Raw genomic sequence first — 27847 nt, 5'->3', positions numbered from 1 at the left:
GTCAGAGATTCATCTTCCGTAAAGAGAGCTTTCTGGATGTCCAACCGTAACAATCCGCAAACGAGCTTATCTCGTAGAGCTTCCTGAAGATTTGCTCCAAAATTGCAGTATTCCGCTAAACGTTTCAACTCTGCGACAAATTCTGCTATGCCCTCATTTTCCTGCTGCACTCTCTTGTGAAATTTCGCCCTTTCAGCAATAACCGATGGTCGCCGTGAAAGGTGGTCGCGCAAAATTTTCTTGAGCTCTTCCAAGGTTTTACTTGTCGGCGGGTCTGGCGCTAACAAACTCTTCAGTAGCTTGTAGGTCTTTGGCCCGATCATACTCAGAAAAGCATCAACTTGATTAGATTCGGGAATTTGGTTCGCGCGAATGAAAGCAGTGAGTCTTTCCTGATAGGACTCCCAGTCCGATACGGACTCATCGAAGGGCTCCACTTGTAACGATAGTTGCCATCTTTCTAACGATGCTCAGGCTTACCATCTGAGAGGCTGTCTTCTGCCTTGCTTGCATCTTGCATAGCTGGTTCTGGTCGGACATCCCATCCTCGTCGCCAGAAATATGTTGTGTCTTCAGGAACTTAACCCAGAGCAAGTGACAAACGGAAAAGCTTTATTCCGTAAAGGCGCAAGCCGGTGAGGCAACACGTCTGGCAGCAACACAACGGTCCCAGAAAGGATATACCCGCGTGGTAGAAAGAAATCGCCCAGTACAATCACAGTGGTTGTTTTAGACACGCGTATGTGTTTAGTGTGATTTATATCAATCAAGAAATTGTCTTTTAGTGAACGACAGTGGTGTCTTCGACGTAATGCCTTGCAAATATGAACACACCGAAGCATCCCAAGCAATTACTTCACGCAATTAGATCACGCTTAGGCCAGTTAATCTAGGTATTGATGTAAGATTAATCAAGTTACTTAGTAAGTGGTAACACCTCCTTGAGACACAAGACTTATCTCCTTTTCAAGTACAGCACTTCTTTTTTTGTTTGTTTCTTCCTTCATTTGCAGGTGAAATTGAATGTTCTTCTTGCGTACTCACATGTTTTTGCTGAACAGAACTGCAGCTTGAACAAAGCTGCGTAGGGACGGGGGCCTGCCATACACTGGTGACTTTGTCATGCTTGTTATGTGGAGCAAGTTGCAAAAAATGCAGCTGAACATCTGAAACTCCAATCATTATCATCGTCATCTATAAGGGAGTGTGGTAGCACTGCCGTGAAACCAGGCACGATTTCTGAAGATCTTCTATGAAACTTTCCGCAATTTACACACTTTTCTTCAGCGTCAGTCTCTCTCATAGGAGTCACTTGCATTAACAGTGACTCCCATCTTACATTTTAATGTGCGAGGGCCCTCTTGCACTACACATGTATGGTTTCCAAACTGCAACATGAAGATTTGGAGCTTGAAACTTCAGCCCTGGTGTACCCTGTCTATGAAATTATACCAACTGAATCATGTCAAACGTGATGTTTAGTGGTATAGAAGTGTCTTGCTTGTGCATTCTGCGTGACAAAGAAGTAACACGATATGCTTCTGTAAGGAAGATAGGTGATGTTATGCTCTATGAATAAAGAGGATATACATTTTCCAAGTTCAACATTTGTGGGAACCGCGGCCCACAAACCCGGGGTGGTTTCGTAATCGACGCGCCGCAGCCCCGAAGAACACGAACACAGCAATTGAACAAGAGAAACAAGGTTTTTTGTCTTACATGTTCTAGTGCAGAGTAGCGTCGTGTCGCCTCAAGACCCAGTTGAGGAAAAACTAACTCCCGCTGCCTTCCACCGTCGCTTAAGTAACATCTCGGAGACAGGGGCGTCTCCTCCTATCGCACAAACCTTATCTCTAGGTGTACACGTGTCTGAACCTGAAGCGGCAGCCCACACATTTATTCTTGCATATATGCATTTCAAGCAGGGTGTCGAACCGCAAAAAATACGGGTTCGGTTCGGGTTCGGGTTCGCGTTGTTTTGATTTCGTTCCGGTTCAGTTCCGGTTCGGCCACGCCAAAAACCGAACCGGTTCAACGCTTCCGTTTTATATGTTCCATAAAACTGTTTTTATCAGGAAATGCGTGGCTAATAGCTTACTGCTGTTGTCTGCATTGACGTCTTTAGCGGTGAGGTAGCTCTTTAGCGAGAGAAATAAGAAATGGATGAACACTTATTGCAAATAGAGTCCACGCTGATGAAGCGGTGTTGTCCCGCTACTTTCTATTCCCAAAATCTCTTTTTCACACGCACAGTGCCAGCAAGATAAACTTAAACGAAGCCTAATAAGATGGACAGCGTAAGATAGACGACAGTACTTGCCGGCACACTGCCTTCGCAGCGTGAATCGATCTGAAACCGTACTGAAGCATGTCGAAAATAAACCTGCCAGCCTTACTCTGTCCAAGCTCTAGTTAATCCACCTCACAAAGGCAATGTATCACGACACAACTACACTACCAATAAGCAGAACCACATTTACTTTTCAAACCACGACCAATCAAACAGGCACCGTTCTGCGTACGCCCCTTCTCCACTTCTCATGTTTCAGACTTGTTTAATTTTTACTGCTCACGTGTAAAAAGAAATCTTGGGCGCTTATTTGATCACATATTCGTCGTGTAGAGCTACATAACTGGCCTACTCCATTCCTGTTGCATTCGTCCGCGTGGCACCTCGTCTCTGAAGAGTAGACGCCGCATCACCGCGTGCGTGGGGCGCCAGCCGCGGCGCTCACAAGGACAACTGTGCTTCAACATGTTAAAAAGATGCTGAAAGTATACTTACTATACGTCGTCGTCTGACTGGTAGGTGAAAATTTCTGAAATCCATGATATAGGCGCGTGATGATGATACCGATGTGTCTTCGTTCGGAGATAAAGAGGAACTCTTGTGCTGACTTCTATGTCCGAACCGTTTTGTTGCGAACCGGTTACCGCTATTGTTTTTTATGGTTCTGCTCCGGTTCGGGTCCATCAATGTTCCGAAAATTTCGGTTCGGGTTCGGGTTCAGTTCCGGCAAAAATAACGGTTCGGGTACGGTTTTCGGTTCGGGTTCGGGTTCGGTTCGGGTTCGGGTTCGGTTCGACACCCTGATTTCAAGATACAATGAATGTGCAGGGAGGTGACAAAACAATACGTTTATTGTTTTGTGACCTCCCTGCAATGATAACATATATCTCAGGAATGACAATGTACAGGTACACTATGTAAATTCGTTGCACCCAATTTTCATACATGCTGAATTTTAAATTTTTGTTTTGCTGCCTATATGTTCAGTGTATTACATACTGCTTAATGCAAACAACACTTCGTTAATTTCAAGCTTTTTGCTCCCATCTAAAATATTCTTATCCTGAAGGAACCGCCACTTTGACACAATAAAATATTCAGTAGGTCTCACTCTGACAGGCCCTGTCACTGCAAATTTCCTGAATTGAAATCCTTCAAACTGTGTCATAATCTTAAATACGTCAATATTTTTGCAAGTAGTTGACATGTTGGAGGACACTCCTCCTGCAGCTAAGACAACTACAGAGCGTCCCAAGAGGCCGAACCTACAGCTAACCTAAGGTAAACCTACAGCTGCATGAACAGTAGTGCATTCTCAAGAAATAATTTTCTTCTTATAGCATATATGTGCATGCCTATTAACTGAAACAATGATCACGGTTCCCCAACAAGTTTTAATTCCTGAGGGTGTATACTGTAGAGGTGGGTTAGATCTACAGTTAATACAAGGTATTATATACTATGAATACCTTTAAAAATCTCATGTGACACATTGGCTTTTACTTTTTGGAGGTGCTGCGGTGATCGGAGTTTGTTTGCACTGCTCAGGTTTTGCACCCATTTCTTGAGTGTGTCGAGGCAGCTGTGAAGGAGAGTACGTTGGTTAGGATGCAACTTGTTAAAAATAAATATGTTGTTTAGTAAAAGCATTGCATAAATGTTTAAACATCAGTTTAAAACAGGGTTTACAATCCTGGTATCTTTAAAAAATTTCAACGTCTAAACGCTGTTCTAAAAAGAATTATAGCTTCATCACCAAGACACAATGCTGGGTGAAGGGGCCTAAGGTGTATATAAAACTCTCTGAAGTGATGTGTTCCATGATGTGAACATGTAAAGAGAATGTGCAAATTTGAGAGAGGCTCACCACAGTGCGTGTACTGAGGTGGTTCCTCCCCATAAAGTAGGAACCCGTGGATGAGGAACATGATACTTATCTGTAAGCTCGATCGCATCACAGTGCACAGACGATCCTCTGGGTAGACCCTGCGAGGAACCTGTATTGAGAGATCACTTTTGCCTTAAACACTGCTACAAATAACACGACAAGCTACAATTATTATTATCGCAACAAGCTGACAACATAGCTCAGACACAAAGGCGGTATCCAAGTCACACCACACCACCGTTACGTAGGATTCTTTGTCACAAATCAAACCGAGGCAGAAAACAATACCAATGCATGAAAAACATTGACTCTCTTGCTCTCATTACGTCGTAATACTGAACTTGTGCGCGAAAATGATTCAAAGAAATGGCTGTGCACTGGCTTCCGTAGAGAACACCGTGTGCTAGCAATGCATGCAGAAAAGCGCTCGAGCGCACGCACATATTGATGACACCACTATCAGTGTAGTGTAACATGTTCTCTCCAGCATATTATGCACTCAATCTGTATTTGCCGCCGGGTAAAATGCAAGTGTCTTCGATTGAACCTCGGAAGAGCGATCAAACAACTTGCACCCAGTGCTGGTTTTGGGCGAAAAAACACTTCATAATGGTCAAATAAATGTACAGAATGGACGCCTATTTATTTCTTGATAAAGAATGACTCACCTGTAGAAATTTCGGCCCTGTATCCTTGCCGGTACGGTTGGCACGACCGTAATTGCAGGAAGTTGCCATGATCGCTGCGGCTACTGTTTTGGGTACAGTAAGATGGCGGCCGGTTGCCGCCATCAGCGCCGCGCTCCTATCCGCGATCCAGCCTTTTACAATCGAGATCAGTGGCCGCAACACAGTAGCAAAAAAAAGTCGATGAGTTTCCAGCAGCACTCTCACTCCGGAAGTTGGTCGCAGCGAGCGATGCGGTGGCGGAGAATACCACCGGGCAAATGCCACATAACTTGAAAGACCATGTCTCACATTGGAAGCAGATTAGAGCAATCGGGCGCTGTGGTCGGGCAATATACCACTGGACAAGATAGGAAAGTAGGGTTGGAACGCGTGGGGTTCAAAACATCGGCTGTGCACAGTTGGGGATATTCTAGGGTTGTTTATCTTGTACGAAAATGCTACTGAATGATCGAACGTGGCACTACAATCGAAAACAAGTAGTATTTCGGGTACCTTTGAGTCTTTTCGGACAAAGCTTTTTCGAGCGAGCAATATTCGAGCACCTAACTAGGCTTATGTCCGTAACGACACGGTACTTGTTCACCAACAAGTGGTTCAACTACGGCTCCGCAGCCGAACGTTTTGACATTGAATTCACGCGTCTTTACAGTCGCGTACATGGATGTGTGGAGAGGTAGATCCCCACTGGTGATACTCTACCCCATTGCTGGCGGTAATGTGGTGGTATCAATGGTTACACTCACGACATTTCTTGAAGCGCTTCGGCGTTACGCGGGAATGCCACAACGGAAGGTTTCTTCTATTGTCTTTTTTGTCGTCAGCCACTGGTGGCGCAAAAGCGGATAGAGGACGTAGAAGCTCGAAATCGGAGCTCGGCGAAATAATCTTGGCTGGTAACCCGCGAACTAGACGGGGAGGTCGACTTTGTTTCGCTTAATAGAGAATCGGTGACTGTACCCATGCATGAGTGTTTCTCGCTGCCTAAAAGTGAAAATGCATACCTCCTAGCCTCTGAGCATTACCATGTCTGAGACAACTCTTGCTAGCGCATGCGCGAGTGTCCAGTGGCGTTACGAGGGGTGCTAGGGGTGCCGGGGGTACGGTCCGCACAGGGTACGCGACGGAAGGGGGCAATGCGTCACACCAGTACCTCTGGGGGGGGGGGGGGTCCCCGTAATCCACCATTATGAATAAACGTTTAAGAATAAAACATTCAAGAATAATCCGCTTAAAAATACACGGTTAAAAATATATCCCCTAAAACAAACCCCTTACTATCCCCGCTTAGCGATCACCGTTTAATAATCCATCATTAAAAATAAACTATTTCAAAATCCCCTCACCATCTAGCACGGACGCGGATTGATTGCAATTTGCGCCAGGTTAGATGATGTTAGGTTAGGTTAGTTTGGTTTCTTTTAGTTTGGGATGGTTTAGGCTAGTTTGGTCCTGTGAGTGTTAGTTTAAGCCCCTTGCTTGCAGTTCACGTTGATTTGGGCCATACCACATGACTCTAGCAACTGTAGGGTGGATTTGGGGGGATTCTGAAACGATTTATTTTTAACTATGTATTCTTAACCGTTGATTCCTTAGCGTTTTTAGTTAAACATGGATATTTTGGCGATTATTTTTGTGCGTTGGTTTTTAAGCGTATGTTCTGGGAGTTATATTTTTAACAGTAGGTACTTACGCGTTTATTTTTGAAAGATTATTTTCATGGTTTCAAACGGGATACACCCAGACAGTGTGGTCATGTGCGCAGCACTTACGATCGTCTCTAGTTGCGACCGCAGTCGCACACAATGAGGACTTTGCGGAGTGGGGCGTGGATTGCATGGCAAGACACAGCGTGTAGCCATCTCGTTTTAAAAAAGAAAATATCGATTCGGAGATGTAGCTAAACTGGTCTGCCCTGGTAGAAGCGACCTGAGGCCAGGGTCCGTTCGCACAAAAACTATGTTACAAAAACCCTTAGCCACATCTTTGACACTGTGTTACCTTCGACACACGAGCTGTAGGATAACGAAGTTGCAGCACGTGCTCAAACCAGTGGCAACCCTGCGCTACGGGAACGCAGAAATATATATGAAATGTCCTATTAAATGTGGATAACATATAAACTTCTACATCTAGACTGGATATTCTTTCTTTGTACAAATGTCTAAATAATAAAGCCTTTAAAAATGCTCTTGCTTTTCTTGTGAATATGATCAACTTACTAACACAATTTACACCACGAAAGTCACCAAAAGTGAACTCTACGTCCAAAACCTCGTCGACCACCCAATTTAGAAAGCCCCGAAATTTCGGATCGGGACGACTTGATCGTGCTGCTGGACGACTGCTTCAACGTGCCAAGTTGAAAATTTTATGCTCAGGTACCCGCTAACAATAACTCTTGATATATGGATGTCACACGCGAAGCGCGACTGGTATTGTGCGTTGCGTGAACTAAGGATTATGGCGTACATACCCGCATGTTGCAGGTCGCAAATCCAACTTCTACATTTATTGCTAACCATAATGGCATTTCCTCTAAGTGGATAATTTCCTTTTCCCCGCAGAAAAATTCTCGTCCTCTCCATGCTGCTGATAGTATCCGTCCTCCTGTTCCTTTACTACTACCTTCGTAACACGGAGCAAGATGTGATCACTGTGGACACCAGATCTGGTCGGTACAGAGGCAGAAAATATAAATTTCAGGGGATCCCCTTCTTCAGCTTTTTGGGCATCCCCTTCGGAAGAAACACCACCGGTCAGAACAGGTTCCGTCGGTCACGTGGTTTCCACTACGTGGGAGGAGAGGAGGTAATAGATGCTACGCGTCACAAGCTGCCCTGCACTCAAGCACAGATAGCAGCAGTTTTCGAGGTAAGTCCTAGATGTTACTATACTACTGACATGCATGTGCACAGCTCTGGTTCTTTGTTATGGGCACTCGAAAGATGGAGTGTCGCGGGGTGAATGGCGTCTGAGGAACCTTATCAGTAGTCGAGGGATAGAAATGCATCGAAGGTATGAAAAGGGGGAGGACGTCAGGGAAGAAAGATGGAGAGGAGGGCTGTACTAATAGAGGAACTTTTCTGGTCCCCCACCACTATCCTGCGGCGACGCGTGTGCTTGCTGTACTCAGAAAATGTCGAAAGTTGTATCTCGAGCACTGTCAGGACCAAAATTATTGTTTTCTCGTCCCGGGTTTATTTTTCTATCTAAAACAAAACGACTACCCAAATCGACAAATCCATCTCAAAACCGACACCACACCAAATGGTAAGAGTATCGTTCTCTCTGTATTGCCCCCGTATAACTCTCCACGAGGCTGGAAACCAAGCCAAACCAAGTTGGAAACCAAAGCTGGAAAGAGGCTGTCACTACTGGATATCTAATTCCCTGATATTCATTAATTAACTTTGTGATTATATGTTTTCGAGAAAATGTGAGACAGCAGAACCAGAGGCGACCATTATCTGAATCCACCATCTTTCTCGACAATCCTGAAACCAGCACGTACTTTGAGATATAAATCACCAAACCTTGGTATGCAGATGAGGCTAAACCAGCACTACACACTTCTCAAGCGCAGAAAGGACATTGCGTCGGCTTATTTGGGCCGGAAAGCGCAGAAAGCATTGATTCGAATAAGCTCGATAGCTACAAAACATGTGGCCCTCCGACACCAACGTCCTTTCCCTCTTTTTGTGCTCGAGAAGTGCGTAGTTCTGGTTTCACCTCATTTGCATACCAACGTTTGGCCGTTTATATCTCAAAGTACGTGCTCGTTCCACGATTTTTGACCGAGAGGGTGATTCGAACAATGGTCGCATCGAATTGTATTGTCTCGCATTTTCATGATAATATCTGATTAAAAACTTAATGAATGAATTTTAAGTGATTAGTCGTCCTGCAGTTACATGCTCTTTCCCACACGACGTCCGCAGCGCAGCAGGTTACAGCTCTTTTTTTATTCACTAACGCATAAAAACATATCTTAATACACTTCTCACGCCTTTATCTATTCTTGCCTCACTTGTGCTCTTGGGGCATATGACGTCAATAGCCCCACTAAACTTGCTCTTGACCCAGAAGCGGCACTGCGTACCATTCTCCTTTTGGGTTCTTCTGAATTTCCTCTTTTCTGCAATCGTAACGTGTAGAATCTTTAGTAACATAAGGTTGGTCGATTATACACACTTTCATTGCACACCTGCTGTTAGACATTTGATCCCCTTTCTTCGTCATCTCAGTTACGAGCCAAATACAACGGTCTGCAACGCTTTTGTTGTTGTAAATACAATGGATAAGTCGGGGAGCACCAAACTACGTCAGTTTTTAAGTATTCAGCGCGCGCGTCTAGACACCGTTGCCATCGTTGTGGCATCTCTTTGATGCCTTGGGCGTAGAAAGAAATGGGCAGCTACCGTCGCCACTGCCGGACATCTTTCTGGAGGGCTTCATCTGTGTGGAAGTCTCTTCTCCAAAGTGCTTTTTAAAGGGTATTGACTAAATGTGCGCTGTAGGTGACATGGGGCAAAACCTCCCAGCGCATTTCGGCCATGGTTTGTTTGTTATTCAATTCAATTAAAAACTACACAGAAACACCGCGATAGGGGTCCAATAGCATAGCTATACTTAAGGACACCCATAATACATGATGTAAAACAAAATGAAGCACACAAGATTCAAGAGGCCTCATATAAACTGAAATACAGTGATTAGAAAATAATGTTACATTATTTCCTCATCAGGTCTCAGGTCTCTAATAAGAAATATACGATTTTTTAGCTCGATTGCCAAAAGGTTGCAAAGCTTGGGGCAAAAAGGCGCAATTAGTCGCGCACCGTATACATTATGAGGACGAAAGAGCGTGTACTGATCCAACACCACACTTCTATTGCTTCTAGTACACGCCCGGAACATATCATTTTGGAACGGTATTCCCATAGTTATAATTGAATGTATCAAAAGAGCGCGTCGTTCATATAGAAGATCTGGAAATGGCACAATGTTCAATTGAAAAAACAACCCAGCAGCATGAGTCCGATGCCTCGAAACGGTTATTATTCTCAGAGCTCGCTTCTGTAATTTAAGAAACAATTAGGTAAATCACACGGGTGTTATCCCAAGAGGTAATACAGTAAATTTCCTTACAAAAATGGCTGTTGATCTTTTGTTTCCATTCTACAGAACTTAGTCAACAGAGAGCACAGACATTCAGTAGACTTTCTATTAGCCTTGTGTTTACCTCACATATTGATTTTATGTTGACTTATGGAACTTTAAGTGTTGTTGGCAATTATTCACAGGAAAGTAACAGGTCTTTCAGTAGACTCTCCATATACTTTACACAAATTCCATGTTACGTTCATGTGTAAGTCTTGTTATATGTGATCTCAATTTCTCTGTTGACTAATTGTTGTGACTCAGCTGTCAATGAGTCGGCGTCACCCACGAAGTTACCTTCGTTCTTTTTTTAAAAGGCTTAGCGACCGTTAAGTGAGGCACTCGAAGATACATGATTTACTGAAGCCCGATTAACACCATCCCGCGTATGATGTGAAGAGTTTTTCATGGACTTTCTGTGACTTGAGCGAAGTTGAATTTATCCGTTGTATTGTTCACTGAATCGCAACACGCATAAAATACACGAAATAAAGTACTGCAAAACTATATATAGGCATCTATTTTATTCCGAAAATGCATACCTTAAGAGTGGTATCCAGTGTCGACACAATCATACAAAACATCCCGCGCACACAGTAGTGAAGTATTCCACACGTACACATGCTTTATGGCACACTGTCGCGTCGCGCAATACAGTCAACGACCGGTTGCGGTCTGAGTTCTTCTGGTGACCCACGATAACGGTGGACTTCAAAATCCATTGAATTTCGGCGAAAGCGACGGCTCTGAAGCGCTGGAGAGAAATGTGTCAGAATAAGGCGTTCAATCGCAAATTACTAATGTTCAAACGCAAGTGAGTAAAACCGAGAAAAATTGTATTACCAACAACAAATTTGGTTCACCCGGCTTACTGTTCAACAAAGTAAGACATGCAAAGGCGGGAACAAAATTAGCACAATCAACACCGGCCACGAACTGATACCTGACGGGACGGAAGACTGCAGCCGCTGCTCAAAACGCACAAAAACCTACAGCACAACAGTCATCGTAGGAATATAAGGGAAGCTTGATGACACACTTCTATCACACAGCTTACCCCTTACGATGCAAAATCATATCCTCCTTTGTTCTGTAATTCACGAGCGAACGCTGAGAGCCTGACACAGTTGAAATATGTTGCAACCGTTCCAACGACACTCCGATGATGCTAATAGCGATGACTCCATGATGAGGAGAGGGCCAGGCACGGAGGCGCAGAATCAAAATGTGCAGCAAACCTGTCGCATGCGCATGATCCTCATGTGTTCGCATCAGTTATAAGTTAGGTCGCATAAGGAAATATATTGTCTACTGTACTGAAGTATAAATACGAGGGGCGTTCAAGTCAAACCGGGACTTTCTGCCTCCTGAGTACACAAATGGCTCGAGCTACTTCTTTTTCGTAATTTTCACACGCGACAGGCCTCTGCGTTCACCTCGTGGTGGTCCAAAGTTTTTGTGAAACAGGAGACACGTGCTGGAAAAGATAGCGGACAGCGAGGTGAGCGCGCACATCGAACAGCGAATTGTCATGAAGTTTCTCTTGAATGAATGCGTAAAGTCATCTGAAATTCACAGAAAACTTCAGGCTGAGTATGGTCACGATACACTTAGCCGCAGCAAAGCGTTTGAGTGGTGCAAACGGTTCCGAGACGGCCGTACATCAGTGCTGGGCGATCCCGGCCGGGGCGGCTCAGAGCCAAGTGTCAGAGTTCCTGAGAACATCCAACTTGTGGAGCGCCCGATCCTCAAGGACCGACGGATAACAAGTCTCGATATCAATAGTGCATGTAGTGCTATAAATAGTGCATATTACTGCCAGGTTCTCGTGGATGTGCAGAAGGTGCTGAAGCAAAAGCGTCCGGGCCTCATCACCAAATGAGTTCTCCACGTACAGGACAATGCACGCCCGCATACCGCGCACCTCACGACACGCACCTTACAGGAACTTGGCTGGGAGTTGTTCCCACATCCCCCTTACAGTCCAGACCTCGCCCCCAGCGATTTCCATCTCTTCGGGCCACTGAAGGCGTTCCTTGGGGGCCGCACTTCAGCTGCGACGACGAGGGCAAGAATGCGGTCCAATCATGGCTGCTACGCGCCGGTAAGGATTTCTACGCTGCTGGTATCCAAGCCCTCCTGAAACGCTGGGACATGCGCATTAGTGCCAGTTGGGGATTCTGTTGAAAAATAAAACTAATTTCTCGTCTGCAAGTTCATTTTACTTTTGCGAAAAATGAAAAGTCCCGGTTTGACCTGAACGCCCCTGGTAATACGAGGAACCGTCTTCTCAAAGCCATGGAAAATGTATTTAGTGTTTTAATATGTAGATAAGAAGTGGCGAAGTGGCGTCCAAGCTACTACATTTAATTATAAGTTCAGATCCAAATACCGCTTTGTTTAGAGAGCCGATACCACGGATCTCTCCACCCCCTAGGAGTACTGTACACCCCACATCGTTTTTTGCAACGCACCCAGGAATTGCTGATATTACCCATACAGCTTGTCTCCCAATGAACAGAGCCACAAGTATGCCGCTATATACTTATACCCCCCCCCCCCCCGCCCTATGGGACGCTCGGTATCCTATTGAGGTCGACCTCTCAGGACATTACTGTCCGATAATGCAGTAATTAATTATACGGAATTCATCTATGTTTAAAAAAACGGTTGAAATAAGTACTTGCTACATAGGCGCATAGAAAGTCCACAAACTGTCAACAACGACATATATATACCTTGTCCACAGAAGGTACACATAAGGTAGTTCAAGAGATTGTCAAAATGATCTCAATAGCAATTCCTGTTGACTTGATGAACAAGAAGTCAAAGTCAACACACTGTCAAGACAGGAAACAAGAAGTCCACAAGAAGTCTGCAGAAAGGAAAAATCCATTTTCATACGTTAAGTAAATGGGACTGGACGAGGGCAAAATATAATTGTCGCAGGATGCGCTCGGGAAAGCACTGCCTTTCTAAAAACAGCGAATGGCAAGACTATCTCAACTTTCCAGCAACTTTATCAATTTGTAACCTCCATGACGATATAGAGTCTAAAGTAACACCAAAATAGTTTATGGACTGTTCCTACCGTCCAATTCGCCGTGTCACGTCGGACATTGTCGTGAAGAAGAATGACATTTTCTAGCATCATCCCAGGTATTTTCTTGCGAAGTGCGTTTCAGACGAAACCCTCTATCAACTTGGAGTAGGACTCGGCATTAATCGTGACACCTTGCTCCAAAAAGTCCACATGCATGACACCCCGCATGTCCCAAAAGACAGCTGCCATGGTCCCCGAAGCAGACGGCTGCATGTAGCTTTTCTTTGGCGTTGGGGAAGCCTTGACGCTGCTTGTTTTTGTCTCTGCGGTAAAATGATGTATATAGGTTTTCGTAACATGTGATGATTGATTGCAAAAATTCGCCCCCCTCGGTTTCAACACGGTTCAGCAGTTGCTAAGAGACTGCCATGCGCACTCCCTTCTGGTCCCAATTGAGGTGTCGGAGAACTCATCTAGGGAACAGCTACAGACACACTGCTCGCCGCCATGATAGCCGCTGCTGTCTCACGTGCACAGCTGCACATGCGGCTGGGAGGGATTGTACTTCGTCCCAGGAAAGTTTTACTCAATTGCACTTACTCATTGATTTTACTCCAGCAAAAGTCTCGGTCAACCTTGAACGACCCTTGTACTTTTCAGTGCCCCACATTTGATTAACGTTGATTTCCTCACCTACTATGGGAGCCAGATATGGAATGATTTGCCAGTTCACTTACGTCGCGCCTCAACTGTAGATCTTTGTAAAAGAGCATCAAAGTGCATTTTTTGCGCCTGTTTAGTTTTCTACATTTTACCCTCCACAGATGTGTTTCAAGACACAATCGTTATTTATACCCAGTGTTTCAGTAAAAATCCCGAGGCTAAATAATTCGCGAACCCGTGCACCAATCTAAGTATCTGTCCGATACCACCTACAACCTGCGCACCGTGTGAATGAGTTGGAGTCGGTCATTATTTAAATAAAAATTCAATGAGTTTCGTGAAAAAACAAACAACACAAACAAAAAAAACAAACAAAACTTCTAAAGCAGGGCGCCGTCGGCATTAAAATGGGTACGACCCCTTTTGGGACCTTCAGTGGACACCTTTTAGAGACAAATCTGCCACCGAAGCGGAAAGGACGTAATTCATTAGTGTAATTCATTGGTGTAAGGACGTAATTCATTGGTGGACATGAGAGTGGAAGAGCGTCCTTTTGCGCTTCAGCACAACAAGCCGCGACAAAGATATGTGAACGGAAACCAATTAATTACTGCAACAAATGACCAGCGTCGGTTGCAGCTTTTCTCTAAAAGGTGTCCACTGAAGGTCTCAAAAGGGGTAGTACCCATTTTAATGCCGACGGCGCCCTGTATTAGAAGTTGTTTTTTCACGAAACTCGTTTGAATTTTTATTTAAATAGTGAGCGGCTCCAACTCATTCACAAGGTGAGTAGGTTGTTGCCGGTATCAGACAGATACTTGTAAGAAAGAAAGTTATTCGATTGGTCAACCAGTTCGCAAATTATTTAGCCCGGGGATTTAACTGAGACATCCTGTATATTGTGAGCGCATCTGAAAATTGTGCCTGCTTAATACTTCTCACAAGATGGCATACGCGTTTTTGTAATTTCTCTGTGGTCTGCCACAGAAGCTTTGCCCTCACAGTCCTGCTTTCGATATGGCACTAAGTTGTGTACATGTGTCCACATGATAAGCCACCCTGAATCTTCATGATCGCAACCTGTCTAGCCTCACAACGAGACCACTGAGGACTGCCTTCACTTGAATTTGTGGACGCCTTCCGTACCACAACCGAGGCACGTGCAGAAGACTACGCTTGTGTTCTTCTATGGAATCGCCTTCAAGTGGGGATCCAACAGCGATTACGATGCCTCTCCTCTGTGTGCTCTAGGGGACGTTATCGTCGTTGTGCCCAACTATCGGCTACACGCGCTTGGTTTTCTTGGTAGGTGGTCCTTCAATTTCTATTCTAGCTAGGATTGATATTGAACAAAACTGCGTACGCCTACAGTGCCATGCTCAGTTTCTGTGGAGATGTTTTTTGTTACTCATGTCTGATGGGGTACTCGTAATTTTAATCAACTCAAGAATAGCATGTTTGCCTCGCCCTACGCTCACTCCTATTGGCTGGAATAGCTAGCCGCACGACTCTGTCTTCATAAGCGGTGCGGCTGTAAAACTGTGGGAAACCTATGGCCCCGCCACCTGATGGCGGTGCAGTGTGCAGTATATACAGGAGGAGTAACTAACTCTGTTAGCGTTGACGAACTACATTTCGCGCCATTCTTAGATTGAACACTGGTATAATTGCTGATGACGAACGAGTTCAATCGTCCAAATTGTAGGGCGAAGCGATATAGGTCTAAAATCCAATGGCACGTCATCGTCGTCGTCGTCTATGATGTCAATTTATGTATCTACCCATCTATCTATTCCACAGTCACTCATGCGCCGTAGTGTCAGTGTGGTGTGCAGTTCAACAAAGAAACTCAGTCACCTTGTGTCTTCCTGTTAGGTGACGGTTCTGACGACGCTCCAGGAAACGTGGCTCTCTACGACCAGCTATTAGCCCTCGACTGGGTGCTTCAAAATATTATGTTCTTCGGTGGTAACACGTCTTCCGTAGTCCTGCACGGCTACGAGGCGGGTGCAGTGTCCATCGGTTATCATATGCTGTCTCCCGTCAATACCTGGGCCAAGACATTCACAAGACTCATTCTACAGAGTGGGTCGTTCTATCGTCCGTACAAGGTTAGTCCTGCTGCTAACGGCAGCAACCGAAAATCACACAGCATGGATTCGCGGGGCGTCAAGAAATAATGCGCCGCAAAGAATGCATTTAAAGGAACATGGAATGACTCGGGAGAACTAGAGACTAGAGACAACAACTAGAGAAAATGTGAATAGAGAAACGCAAAACGGCTAAGTTATGCAGGCAGCGCGGAAGAAACGGAAAGCATTCTAGGCGTTACCATATCACAGGAACGAACAGCAGTGGAGATGGCAAGGCACATGTATATTCGGGCTTCAGGAACAGACCTTTTGATGATTCCTGGTTTCCGTGACATATCGACGACCATGTCAATGAACTCGACGCTTCAGTAACATAGTTGCTAGTTGATGGTGACAGGAATGCTGGCTATGGTCGAGCGATGTGTGCAAGCACCGCGGCTTTCTTTTGGGTCTGATAGACTCGCGCACGTGACATGACCCTGCTGGTGCTGGCAAAACGGCTTCGCTTACCCAATTTAGTGGAATATAGTTGTCGGATTATTGGCGTCAGTGGGCAGCTGCTGCTGCCGGGACCCTATAGCAACGGAGGCCAGTGTGTGGCTTCCCGCGTTCCACCAGCGAAGCTCACCCCGGCAGCTGTACTTTCACCCTGGCCAGTGCACGTCCAGAGGAGAACACAGATTTGACTATAGGCACGACGATAGCAATGATACCATGGGAGTATTTCGAAGGCAGTGCCAGAAAGGCTTCGTCCCAGCTTGCTTTCGTGGTTACCTTCATGCAAGGTTTAAAGAGACTGTAAAGTAAAATATACCCACCATGTTTTAAGACACCATCATGCAGAACTTGACTTTGTGATGACACACAGAAGTCATCACCTCTGAGTTCTTCATAGTGTTCGTACTAATTAATTTCGGACTTTAGAGAATCATCCGTTCACCGAGGAAGCGGGAAGCAGGAAGAGGAAGTGGGAGCCTGCCTCGGATTGGCGGTCAGGTATCACGTGATATTGAAGCACTACGTAACTCATGACAGGTTGCCGCGTCACAGAGTCCGCAAATTTTGCTTCGCGCGGCAATCTTTGAAATTAGATTGCTAAAAAAAATGCTCAGTGCACAGCAGAAGTATTACGTATCTGAAGCTTCCAAGTCACTAGCTTTCAGAAAAGCACACAGTTTCTATAGGTTTACCATTAACATTATACAGTTCCTTTAGGAACTAGGGAAGAATACCCCACGTTTGTTGTTCAGAAACGTATATAGCATGTCGATGTTGTGTGTTGTGTGAGCTCCTCCAGTTTGAATACAATGAGCGGACTGACTGTTCTCCTTACTCCGTAGAGAAGCACGATGCCGTCAAAGGTGATGAAGATGTTGGGATGTGAGCGCGGTGGGTGGCCCTGTCTTCGGGCGAAGGACGCGAGGACCTATAGCTCCCGAGGCATGTACAAGAACTACGACTTCGATGTACTATTCTACTCCGACTATCTACCATATAGTCTCCCCCATTTAGTCAACCTTTATCCCTTGAAAGGCAAACAGGTATTGTTACCACATCTTTTCGCTTACGCCAGTATTTCACAAACTGTGGGCCGCACACCCAGGGGGGTCACGACAGGTTCAGCAGCGGGTCGCGAAGCGGCTCGGGAACTTGCAAAAGGCATAGCAACAGTTTCCGCTGAAGACACCTCCCGCATTTTGGGCATGGTTGGCGGGAAAATACACGGCCTACTAGGGCTTGAGCCACTACAAGCTCACTTTAGCCATTAGGAACGGTCGTTCCTGCTGGCACATGCTTTTTTTCTTTTTGACACGTTTTGTAGTCCAACGGCTTCACTCTGATTTGAGTGATATCAAACACAATTTCACCGTAAATTTTGTGTGCTTTGGTTGAAGCATTCAAATCGAAAAGCTCAGTCGGTAACGTGCTGGATTGCTGAGCTCAAGATCGCGGGTTCGATCCCGGCCGAGGGCGGTAGCAATAAGGAGGAGGTAAACATTGCTTTCAGCACCGTGTATCGGAGATTTCCGGCGCATGTCAAAAGAACCCCAGGTGGTTGAAATTATCTGCAGTCCTACCCTGCGGCACGTGCAACATGTCGCCAGACTGGGTAGACAAACCTTACGCGTAACACCACGGTACCATTATTATTATTACTGTATATCGTGAAAAGACTGAGGTGGTGGGCGGGGGTGTGACGACGCTATGTTATACTTTTAATGGGTCGCACGGTCATGTTACTTTGTAATTATAGCTTTCATGGGATGCGCTTACGCGCGAACAGCAACAGTTGGTGTACTCGGCTCTGCTGTCGTTTCTGCAGAGAAACTAGGATCACGTGGCCTCACTTTGCATCGGTGACTTAAACCGAGAGGCAGAGTTCGTGCGTTTAACTGCGCTATTCTGCTGTTTCTTGACCCACTCGTTGTCCTGTTCCTCGTCGTGTGTTATACCATTTGATGATCACATTATAGCATTGACAGGTTGTTTACGAACGCCTTCAGCGTAGTTGTGCCGTAATGCTAAGCCCGGCTAGTTAAGCTCAGGGTGCGTTAAGGAAGTCAGCATTCACTCTGGATTGCGCAGTCAGCGCAGTCTAGTTTAATGCGTAGTTTAGTTTATATAGTTTAAAATAAGTGGCTCCATAATACAAGCATGGGTCATCTTACTGTATTTAGTTTATATGCTGTACCTGTTAATGAAAACGCTGCAAGTGCTAAGCTTTTGTGACAGTGTCAACCACGCGTCACCTTCGGAGTCCGATAGTCATTAGGCAGAAATTTCGTATTTCCAGATGGAGAGAGGACGATCCTGTACGTGCATTGTTATTTTTAGTTAGCTATACTAAAAAAGACACAGTAAATTGTCAACAACAACTTTATTTATGATAATGAATGGGGAGCTAGTTTCGTCTTGGTGTGTGTGTGTGGGGGGGAGGGGGTGTCACTTAGTTTAACTTAAGAACCCTAAGCTAACCCTCAACTCTACATGCATCTTAGCACAGGAGCATCTTAGGCTGCTTTTAGGTTGGTATGCCCAAATCGGTTAATACGTTGAGCTATAGAATGCCAGTTTGCCGATGTCTTCACTGAAGAGAAAATCGGGACCTGTTCTTCTAGTGAGCAAACCAAAGTTAGCCAGGAAGAGTTAGATCCCGGCACTGGTAGTGATCGAGGTTAACGTAGTGATACCTTTTGCTGGCACACAAATAATTCACTTGATTCTCATCATTTTAATGTCAATTCCCAATACTGAAAGCTTTGACAAGGTAGAGAGTGCCTTTCCAGAGCTTGCTTGCTAAATTCGACATCGAACAAGCTGTTTTATCTTTCGACAGCACGCACAGGAGTCTAGGAGACGCTGAGGAAATTCATTTGTGGGGTTGTCAGTGGATTCAGTCGTGCTCCGGGCACGTGCTGCTGTACTCAAAATAATGATGCTACTGAGGACACCGTTGAATAATTTCATCAACGTTTATGCAAGGGCGTCTAGATCCTAATTTTCACGTGAGTGATACACTTCCCACCGCGGGTACAACGACATGTCCTCGTACACCTGTCAAATAAGTGTATCAAGTGTAGATAGACTTCACGATCGGCTGCCGACGAAACCAGTAACTGCAAGTGGGCCAACTAAAAGAACAGCCACCGTTCAAAACGATCGCGGCACCTGACCTGTGCTGGCTTCTTCCTACAAATAAAACTTGTTAGATCCGTCTATGCAAGTCGTCTTGAATAGCGTACTATACGTCACTCATTTCATTTTTCTCTGCAAAACAACGCATGCTCTAGTGGGATTCTATGGGGAATTTGAAATATTCGGTAAGTGCTAAATTTTATACTACGGATGTTGGCGATGAAATTCCCCAATCATCATCATAAAATAAAGTTGTTGTTGTGCTCCAGTGGGCGAACCGGATTGCTTGGTGGACGCGCATTATGCAGCAAGATCCAGTAACCATGATTCAGTCTTCACTTACCTTTCGTACCTACATTAGGACAGTGTCCTTAGATTTCAGAGAGCGTTGAAGAACTATGAGGAGGACAGTTTTCTAGCGTGAAACTATAGTATATAGTTGCGGCTCAGCAGACAGCTCTCAATTTTGAAGTGACCATATCTGTGATTTATACGTAACTCATTTGTGTGCTCATGTATTATGTCCAGGTACTACTGGGAAATGTCCTGGATGAAGGCAGATTCCTGGTGGAAATGCACAAAATAGAAATGGGCTTGAGAACGGACATTAATGCGGAACCATTGGTGACGTTGTACGCGCAAAAAGAGTTGAAGGCAGTGAACGTACACGACTTCGAGTCCATTCGCAAGCTCTATGCAAACGACTCTGTTTGGGAAAGTGATGTGGGCAAAGAAATCGCCAAAGATATCTTGGGAGATTTTCTCTTCAACTGCCCCGTCAGGGTAATGACATGACACTCGTTTATAGCTTGTGTTATACAGCTGTTTTTATATAGATGCGTTGTTATAGTTAGTGTTGTTTGTGTAGAAAGGGAGTCTGAGAACTGCCTGTTGTGCACTCTAAAAACAGAACTTCACGGCGTTGCACGCTCCTAGCCCGAACCATCATTCCGAATGACATCGTTCTGGCTCCTAATCTGTTGAAAACGGGAGGCGTATGCTTTTTTGCGACACTTATGCACCTACGCTTTCCACATCTATGCTTTCCACACACCTATGCTTTCCACAAATCAGGGTGATAAGGATATCATCCTGTACAATGGTTGTCCTTCACCGTGTTTTGTGGTGAAGTTCTGTTTTGAGAGCGTAGCATGCTGCGCTTCACACAGCATGACATGAAACGAAAAAGAACTAGCTGAGGGCGAATAAGTCGTCTTAACGCGCAGTGGTACAGCACACATAAGATGGCTGTAGTTACTGCTCGGCATCACTGAAATTTTACCGCCATTTAATTTTACCAGAGAGTAGTTCTCGTCGCAGCCATTCGACGGCACCACGCAGAAGAGCAGTCTCGGCAGCCAGATGTGGCCTGAAAATGATGTGTATATCTTGTAAATATTTGTACTTCTCTGCCTAATGTCAAGTTGCAGAGGTGCAGGCGAATCAGTTTGGGGACAGATGAACGGGGCTCCTCAAATACTTGAGCCGAAGCGCTTTCCCCAGATTTTTATTGGACATCCTCGTAATCGTTGATTTGTACGGTTGAGATTGCATTGTTTCAAATGCTTGTTTGTTAATGTAGTTTTTATCACGTCATACAACAGAGGAACCAGGCGTGATACAACTGTGTGCCATGCGCATTCTTGTTCTGCGGGCTGCCATATCCACCCCACTAATATATTGCATCATTACGGTACGAGGAGCCTTCCAAAGAGCGCTCAGGGAAAGTCTAATGTTTTCTGTGGCGACTATCCCTATGGTAACTCTCTGTGCCGTGTAGGGATGCCCAAACCGAAAGAATGCGCACCCTCCTCCTCTAGCACCATATTTCTAGTTCACCTGCATTTTCTTGCTTGTACGGCTATTGGTGTGCCCACAATGTGGTGAAGGAGCCCATTTGAAAGGCAGGATTTTAACTATGTGGTGGCGTATCATGCAGTGACGGTGTGTATGTTTTTGGCAACCAGCTCTGCGTTGTCGCGGTAACACGTCGTTCTAGTTGCACATTTGATCGTACTCAGTATACTTCGTCCTCTCGTCCAACCACGCTCCCGCTCCCAGTAACTTGGGAGAGGGGTGTTAAGGGAAAGTGATGTCAGCCGGCATGTCAATTGGCTGCTTGTACACAATAAGGGGTGGAGAAGGGAAGGGTGAAGAATAGAAGGGAATATGATGGTGGTACAGGAGATGCAAGCGTCTGCAGTGCCGCTTGTGCTCTGGGATTCGGCTAGTCCCGCAGAACTTCCACCACGGAAAACATGCGAACATCCGTGTGTAGCCGTCATGGGGGTGCTCCCTGTAACACTATAACCGACCGGATAGTTGGCGAAGCTACCCTATTCCTTTGCGACGGAGCAGATGGGAAATTAGTGTGCTCCACTTCTTTGCGTTGGCTCTCGTTGTGCGAACTCGGAAGAGTCCGTCTAATGAAAATGAGAGAAAGTGTGACATGACCACAGTGTATATTTTAATTCCAGTATCTCGCTTCTCACCTGGCATCTCAAGGAAGCACTGCTTACGTGTACATTTGGACTCACAAGCCGTCATTTGGACCTTGGTGTTTGGAGGAAGTTGGTCCGACGTTATACGATGACCTCGCCTTCGTTTTCGGCAAGCCACTCCTGGAAGAAAGTCTGGCAACGGAAGAGGAGATAACTCTTAGTCGGAGTACCATAGCGCTCTTCACGGACTTCGCCAAGACAGGGTAAGTTCAGTACAGAGAGCAAAGACAATGACCCTGCATTTCATCACTCGCTTTTGTCTCATCATCTCGTCAGACATCCGCGCTACACGGTGCACAACGAAAGGTGACCACTGCTGCTTGGTAGTCACGCTTCTTTATCTTTTCCACGCCTTTGGATTCCTGTTCTTCTTCAACTTCCATTTCTTCCGCAGAACATAAGAAAAAGTCAAAATGCAACCGACAAAACTTGCCTGAGAAACATACCTACTTGCTTGTGTAATCCAGGTATTAAGTGCAGTCCAGGCTTCTCTTATTCACGCATCGACGTTCGTGCACGAAGCGCAGAGTTCGTTGTCTCCATCCCTCAGTCGTTGTCTCTAGCCCGCCGGCGATCAGAACAACTGGGAATCAGAGCGAAGATGAACGAAAATGCGTTGTGTGGAGGAATAGCTACTTCAGAGATATAATGCGCACTTCAAACGACTCCGATCTTAAAACGACAAGCGAGTTTCTTCAAAGACCGAGCAGGACCGTCTTTGCTCTCCGACGTTTGAAAACAAACTGATTTGCCAGTAGTTGGAAGAAACGCGTTCTTCCCGAACGTGCGATCCCTCACGGTCGCAGGTTCCAGATATTGCACATTTAGTTTTGTCGGTTGTGTCGGTTTGACAGTGCAGAGCCATCACGGCACTGCTGCGTAAGCGAATTTTTGCCTGGTATTCGGAATCACGCGAAATATTTTTGCAGCGCGTGGAGATCGTGAGAAGGCGTTCGTGCTCATGCGCCCAAAACACGCGGTACCAGGGGCGGATACAGACCCTCGGTTTGGGGGGGGCGGTTTCTTTGCCGGAGCGCGCAGTGGGGGAGGGGGAGAGGGAAATGCAATGCATAAACTGACGTTTTGGGGGGGGCGATCGCCCAACCGCCCCCCCCTTGGATCCGCCACTGCGCGGTACACATGAGGTACAGCTGTTGACTGCGCTTAGAAGGTACCTTGCCGGTACGGATGGGTGTCGGAGCCCTTGTGCCGCTTGAATTTCGCGGTGGTCGAGAACTGTACCTGCTGTTTGACGACTCTGCCTTATGTGTACCGCTCAGCCCAGGTGCGGGTCCTCTTTCATGCGGTACATATCGGGTGCGCCATTTAGAGTGATAGGTCGAACACGACTCTAGGATTCAGAGAAGTTCCTCACTACCTGCCGAATATGCCAGTCATTAACGTAGCGCGCGGCTTAGGTGATCGCTTTTGGAGTTCGCATTCTGCTTACATTTGCCATTTGAAAATGCAGCACATTGCCGCCCGTAGATGGAGCGCCCTGGCCGCCGTATAGCTGCGACAGCCCACTGGCAGTGGCGATCACTGTAAAGGGTTTGGAAAAACAAGCTACCTCCGTGGACAAGTGTTCCAAACTGCGGCAGTACATCGTCCGCGGCTGAGCTCAGTCAACGTCAGTGTCAGCGTCATCAACAAATACTCAATAGTCTAATGTTGAGAAAGTTGTACACTTTCTATCTTATCCATTGTGTTGTGCCATGAGAAATTCGTGTACGTAAGTGAGGAAAAATCAATATACCGGATGTGAAATACCTTGTACAAGAAATTCTGTCTCAATTCTTGAGGGATTCCGAACGTGCAGCGGGGTTCTGCTAGAAGTGTCTGGTGTTCAAACATTTCATAAAAATTGTCCTGTTCGGCGCAGTAAGAAAACTGGTAAGAACCGGCTTGAAGAAACTTGAAGCTGGAAGAGTCGGCTTGGCAAGAAGTGGTATTCGGGCTTTAATCGGTCCGTCATTGCATTGCAGTGGTGACAGTTACTGAAAAAGTTAAACGGGGTAAGAAGTCCTACCTGCAGCTATTGAGTTACTCGTGTAATAGACATACCTCGGCAAAACTCACTCATGAGCATACTCACTCATGCTCACCCATGCTCATTTTGGAAAATGAGCGGAGCATGAGTGAGCGAACGGACAGCCGGGGACGAGTGAGTGAGCATGAGTGAGCAAACAGAGAATTGAGCAGAGGATGAGTGAGCATGAATGAGCAAACAGAGAATTGAGCAGAGGATGAGTGAGCATGAATGAGCAAACAGAGAATTGAGCAGAGGATGAGTGAGCATGAGTGAGCAAACAAAGAGTTGAGCGCATGATGAGTGAGCATGAGTGAGCAAGCGGCAAGTTGAGTGAGTGAGTGAGCAAGTGGCGAGTTGAGTGAGCATGAGTGAGCAAATAGCGAGTTGAGTGAGCATGAGTGAGCAAGATCTTCAGGAATACAACTTCTTGATTTCATCTCAGTTCAGGCAAGCCGGTCCCCTTTGGTCCTCCGATTTCGTTGTTTCTTTTTTATGCTAAAGCCACACCTCTATGATGAACAGTGCCACTGGTCCGAAACTTGAGATCGCAGCAGTTGCCGAGAAAAAAATTGACGAGCGTGCCTGGGTGGCGTCGTGCGCTTCACATAATCTTCCTCGGGTGGTACTTTGAGAGCGTCTCGTCCGCACCACGAACGCGCTAGAGGAGCGCGAATTTGTTTGCGCGTTCTACAGATGCCGGACTACCACATAATTTCAAAAAACGGGCATTTCCTCTCACGAACTGTTCTATAAAAAATCGCGAAACCGCTCGTGAGCGCGATTTTGCGCACATTTTAAACTTTTATTACGGAAGAAGTACGCACGGTACAATTACAAACTCTGCACCAAATGAAAGATAATGAATTGCTCTTTCCAACGACGTATTACGCATAAATGTTAGTGTTACTGGAGAATAGGTAAGATGAGACGAACCATGCTCCCTCCGTGAAAATACGCGAAGTTCGTAGGTCAATTCCTCAAAAACCCCACCTTTAATTTTGGCAAAAAAATTGCATGGAATCCTGATTATATTACCTTTCCAATGGTGTAAAATTTGTGTATTCTAAAAGTTTAGAACCGAAATGCCAGCGCGCATAAGGAGAGCATGTACAACGCGGCCATGCGGTTCCAACTCCGGCCACCCTCCGGCGTTTGTACTGATCGTCGACGAAGGGAACCTGGCTTTCATCACCTTCTGTGCCTGAGATGGACATTTCGTGCCATATCGTATTTCGACTAAGGACAGGGTGCAAAGAACAAACGTTGCTATCATGTTACGTGTATGAGGAGAGCAGGTACAATGCGGTCCGACGGTTCCATCTTTCGTTCTAATCTTTTGTTTTCTGTTGACAGGCGCTTAAGATGTGGTCCGTATTTAACTACCTTCTTGAAGCAGGGCAGCTGGCCTAATACATTGATACGCATAGAAGTACAGGAATAATACAACATTGCAAGCCAGCCGGTAATGTGGTTTATTTGGTGACTGGATTTGCTATTGCTCACCTTTAGAGAGAATTTACCAAAGACACTAAAACAAGTGTAAAATGTAGTTACGGTGCATGAAAGAGCCATACATACATTTTAAATATAAAACACAGCTCCGAAAGCGGAATCGGGAACAAATGTCACCTATGTGTGAGCGGCATCACAAACTGATTCTGTTGGAAAACACAGATTTGTATGCACATTCTCGAAAACATCACCAGCGAGACGTAATGCGCTGATCGTTCGACGTGCTGAAAACATCGCAGCTATAACCGAGGTTCAAACATGTCCTCGGCGGTTCTTCCTAGCTGAACTCCAGATACTGCATGACTTTCAGATGCTTTGTACCACGCATGGGATGAACGGATCCCTGTCACTGGCCGAACCAGTTCCCATTCATCCTTTTTCGAATTTCGAAAGGCTGCAACCTGAGCCGACGGAATGTGCAGCAGTTCCGTGACGTGTTCCTTTTTTTTTTTTTTGAGAGCGCACACAAAATCTTCAGCGGTTTGAATAGCTTCAGCAGGTGGACATCGCAAGTTATCCAAGCTTGCTCTATGTTTCAAAGAGCCCCCGACCCCATCGCACGCATTTTTACATGGCCACTGGCAGAGAAAATCCATCGCAGCAACAAGTTGTTTTTCCCCATTTCATAGAGCTGGAACCTGTTCTTAAAGTGCGCTGCAGCACCGTCGGACACGTATATCACATGGGAAAACACGGGCAGTATGTCTTGTATAGCCTCGGTTATGTTTTGGAGGGCAAGAAGAGCATGTGCAGTATCGTGAGATAGGTCGTCACTCACTGTTGCGAAACTATTTGTCGAAGACATTGTGGTTACAACACAGGTGAATAAGGATACTTGATCTGTCTTCCAATAGCGCCCTTGGACCTCACTTGAGAAGTTGACTCTCCAGTTTTCTGCAAAATCGAAGTGCATGACGACATGTCTTGGATCCACGAAGGCCTTCTCGTTCCAAATGGTGCTTCTTTGTATGTTGTATATACAGGGTGTCCACGCTAAGTGTGAACAGATTTTTTAAAAATATATCAATCACTTTTTCCGAGATGAAATCAATTGCAATATAGCATATGCTGAAGGGCACTCCCTAGGGAGGCATTAACAGACACCTAAGGCAATGTCTTTATTAACTTTCAATAATTAACTTTTTAATTATAAAAGCTACGAAGTTGCTCCAATGAGAACATCTGATCTCTTCGGTCACCAGATACCAAATCCGTTCGGTAGATCGTACGCAAAAAATTCGTGAAGGAACGCCATTTTTTTTCCTTTATTTGGTTTATTGCGCATCTTCAAAGAAGCGTCTTTCCTTCGCCCCCAATACGAGAGGATGAAAGAGCACACTATCGCCTCTTGCGTCCTGGAAAAAGATTAAAAGAAAACAGAAAATGCAGCCCAAGATAAGGGCAGTCGCGATAGAGTCACCCGATAGATTTGTGTTTTTGTTTTGTTTCCGCAAGTTAAAGCTAATCTTCGACGCATGAGGCGGCACTGTGCTCCTTCCCAATCTCACACTGGGGGTAAAGGAAAGCCGCTTCTTTGAAGATGCGCAATAAACCAAATAAAGAAAAAAAATGGCGTTCCTTCACGAATTTTTTGCGGACGACCTACCGAACGGATTTTTGTTCTGAAAACGGTTTTGGTATCTGGTGACCCAAGAGATCAGATGTTCTCATTGGAGCAACTTCGTAGCTTTTACAATTAAAAAGTTAATTATTGAAAGTTAATTAAGACATTGCCCTAGGAATCTGTTAATGCCCCCCTAGGGAGTGCCCTTCAGCATATGCTATATTGCAATTGATTTCATCTCGGAAAAAGTGATTGATATATTTTTAAAAAATCTGTTCACACTTAGCGTGGACACCCTGTATATTCATGCTTGGTGTACAGAGCAGCACATTTCCTGACCGCCTTCAGGATTACCGATGCCTTTAGCGTCTTCCTAATGAGGGCACCAGATTCCCAGAGAGCCATATCAACGTCGTCGGCACGGTCCATATTTAGCTTCTGTAGGTTGATCCTTTTGGCCCCTTGACAACTGCGACACTCTTGCAAAAAGCATGTCCTTTGTGACTCAGGACATACAGACATCGCATTCAGTTGGTCTCTGCTTAGCTGGATGGATGACGCACTGTTTATGGCCGCGATGATCAAATCAAAGTTTGCGCAGTACAAACACACGCACTGTTCCGGACGTGGGTCTGTGCGAACCCACTTAGGCCGAAGTGTGTAGAACTTCGTCAGTCCTATATTGATGCCCGGATGAGCGCTCTTGAGCAGGCTAAACGTTTCCCGTATTGAACGAGTCATAAAGCGCTTTGCAACAGCGACTCTCTTCCCGCCTC

General features: G+C 45.6%; 1 protein-coding gene across 3 annotated transcripts in view; it reads left to right on the top strand.

Annotated features, from left to right (window-relative positions):
* The window catches only part of LOC135390204 (acetylcholinesterase-like), a 36125-nt gene extending 12409 nt beyond the window's left edge, over window positions 1-23716 (top strand). For 2 of the 3 annotated variants that reach the window (XM_064620162.1, XM_064620163.1), the window contains exons 3-9: window positions 7432-7738; window positions 14822-15038; window positions 15609-15844; window positions 17167-17367; window positions 19991-20245; window positions 21940-22166; window positions 23435-23716. In XM_064620162.1, the coding sequence (XP_064476232.1) occupies window positions 7432-7738; window positions 14822-15038; window positions 15609-15844; window positions 17167-17367; window positions 19991-20245; window positions 21940-22166; window positions 23435-23582 (1591 nt within the window). In that variant the 3' untranslated portion in view covers window positions 23583-23716. The remainder of the gene's footprint in view (window positions 1-7431; window positions 7739-14821; window positions 15039-15608; window positions 15845-17166; window positions 17368-19990; window positions 20246-21939; window positions 22167-23434) is intronic. The other variant, XM_064620164.1, reaches the window with a different exon arrangement.
* Window positions 23717-27847: the final 4131 nt, after the last annotated feature.

Source organism: Ornithodoros turicata, chromosome 3, assembly GCF_037126465.1.
Source record: "Ornithodoros turicata isolate Travis chromosome 3, ASM3712646v1, whole genome shotgun sequence".
Taxonomy (NCBI): domain Eukaryota; kingdom Metazoa; phylum Arthropoda; class Arachnida; order Ixodida; family Argasidae; genus Ornithodoros; species Ornithodoros turicata.
Note: the sequence above shows the minus strand (reverse complement) of the source record. Positions and strands in the feature narration are given on the sequence as shown.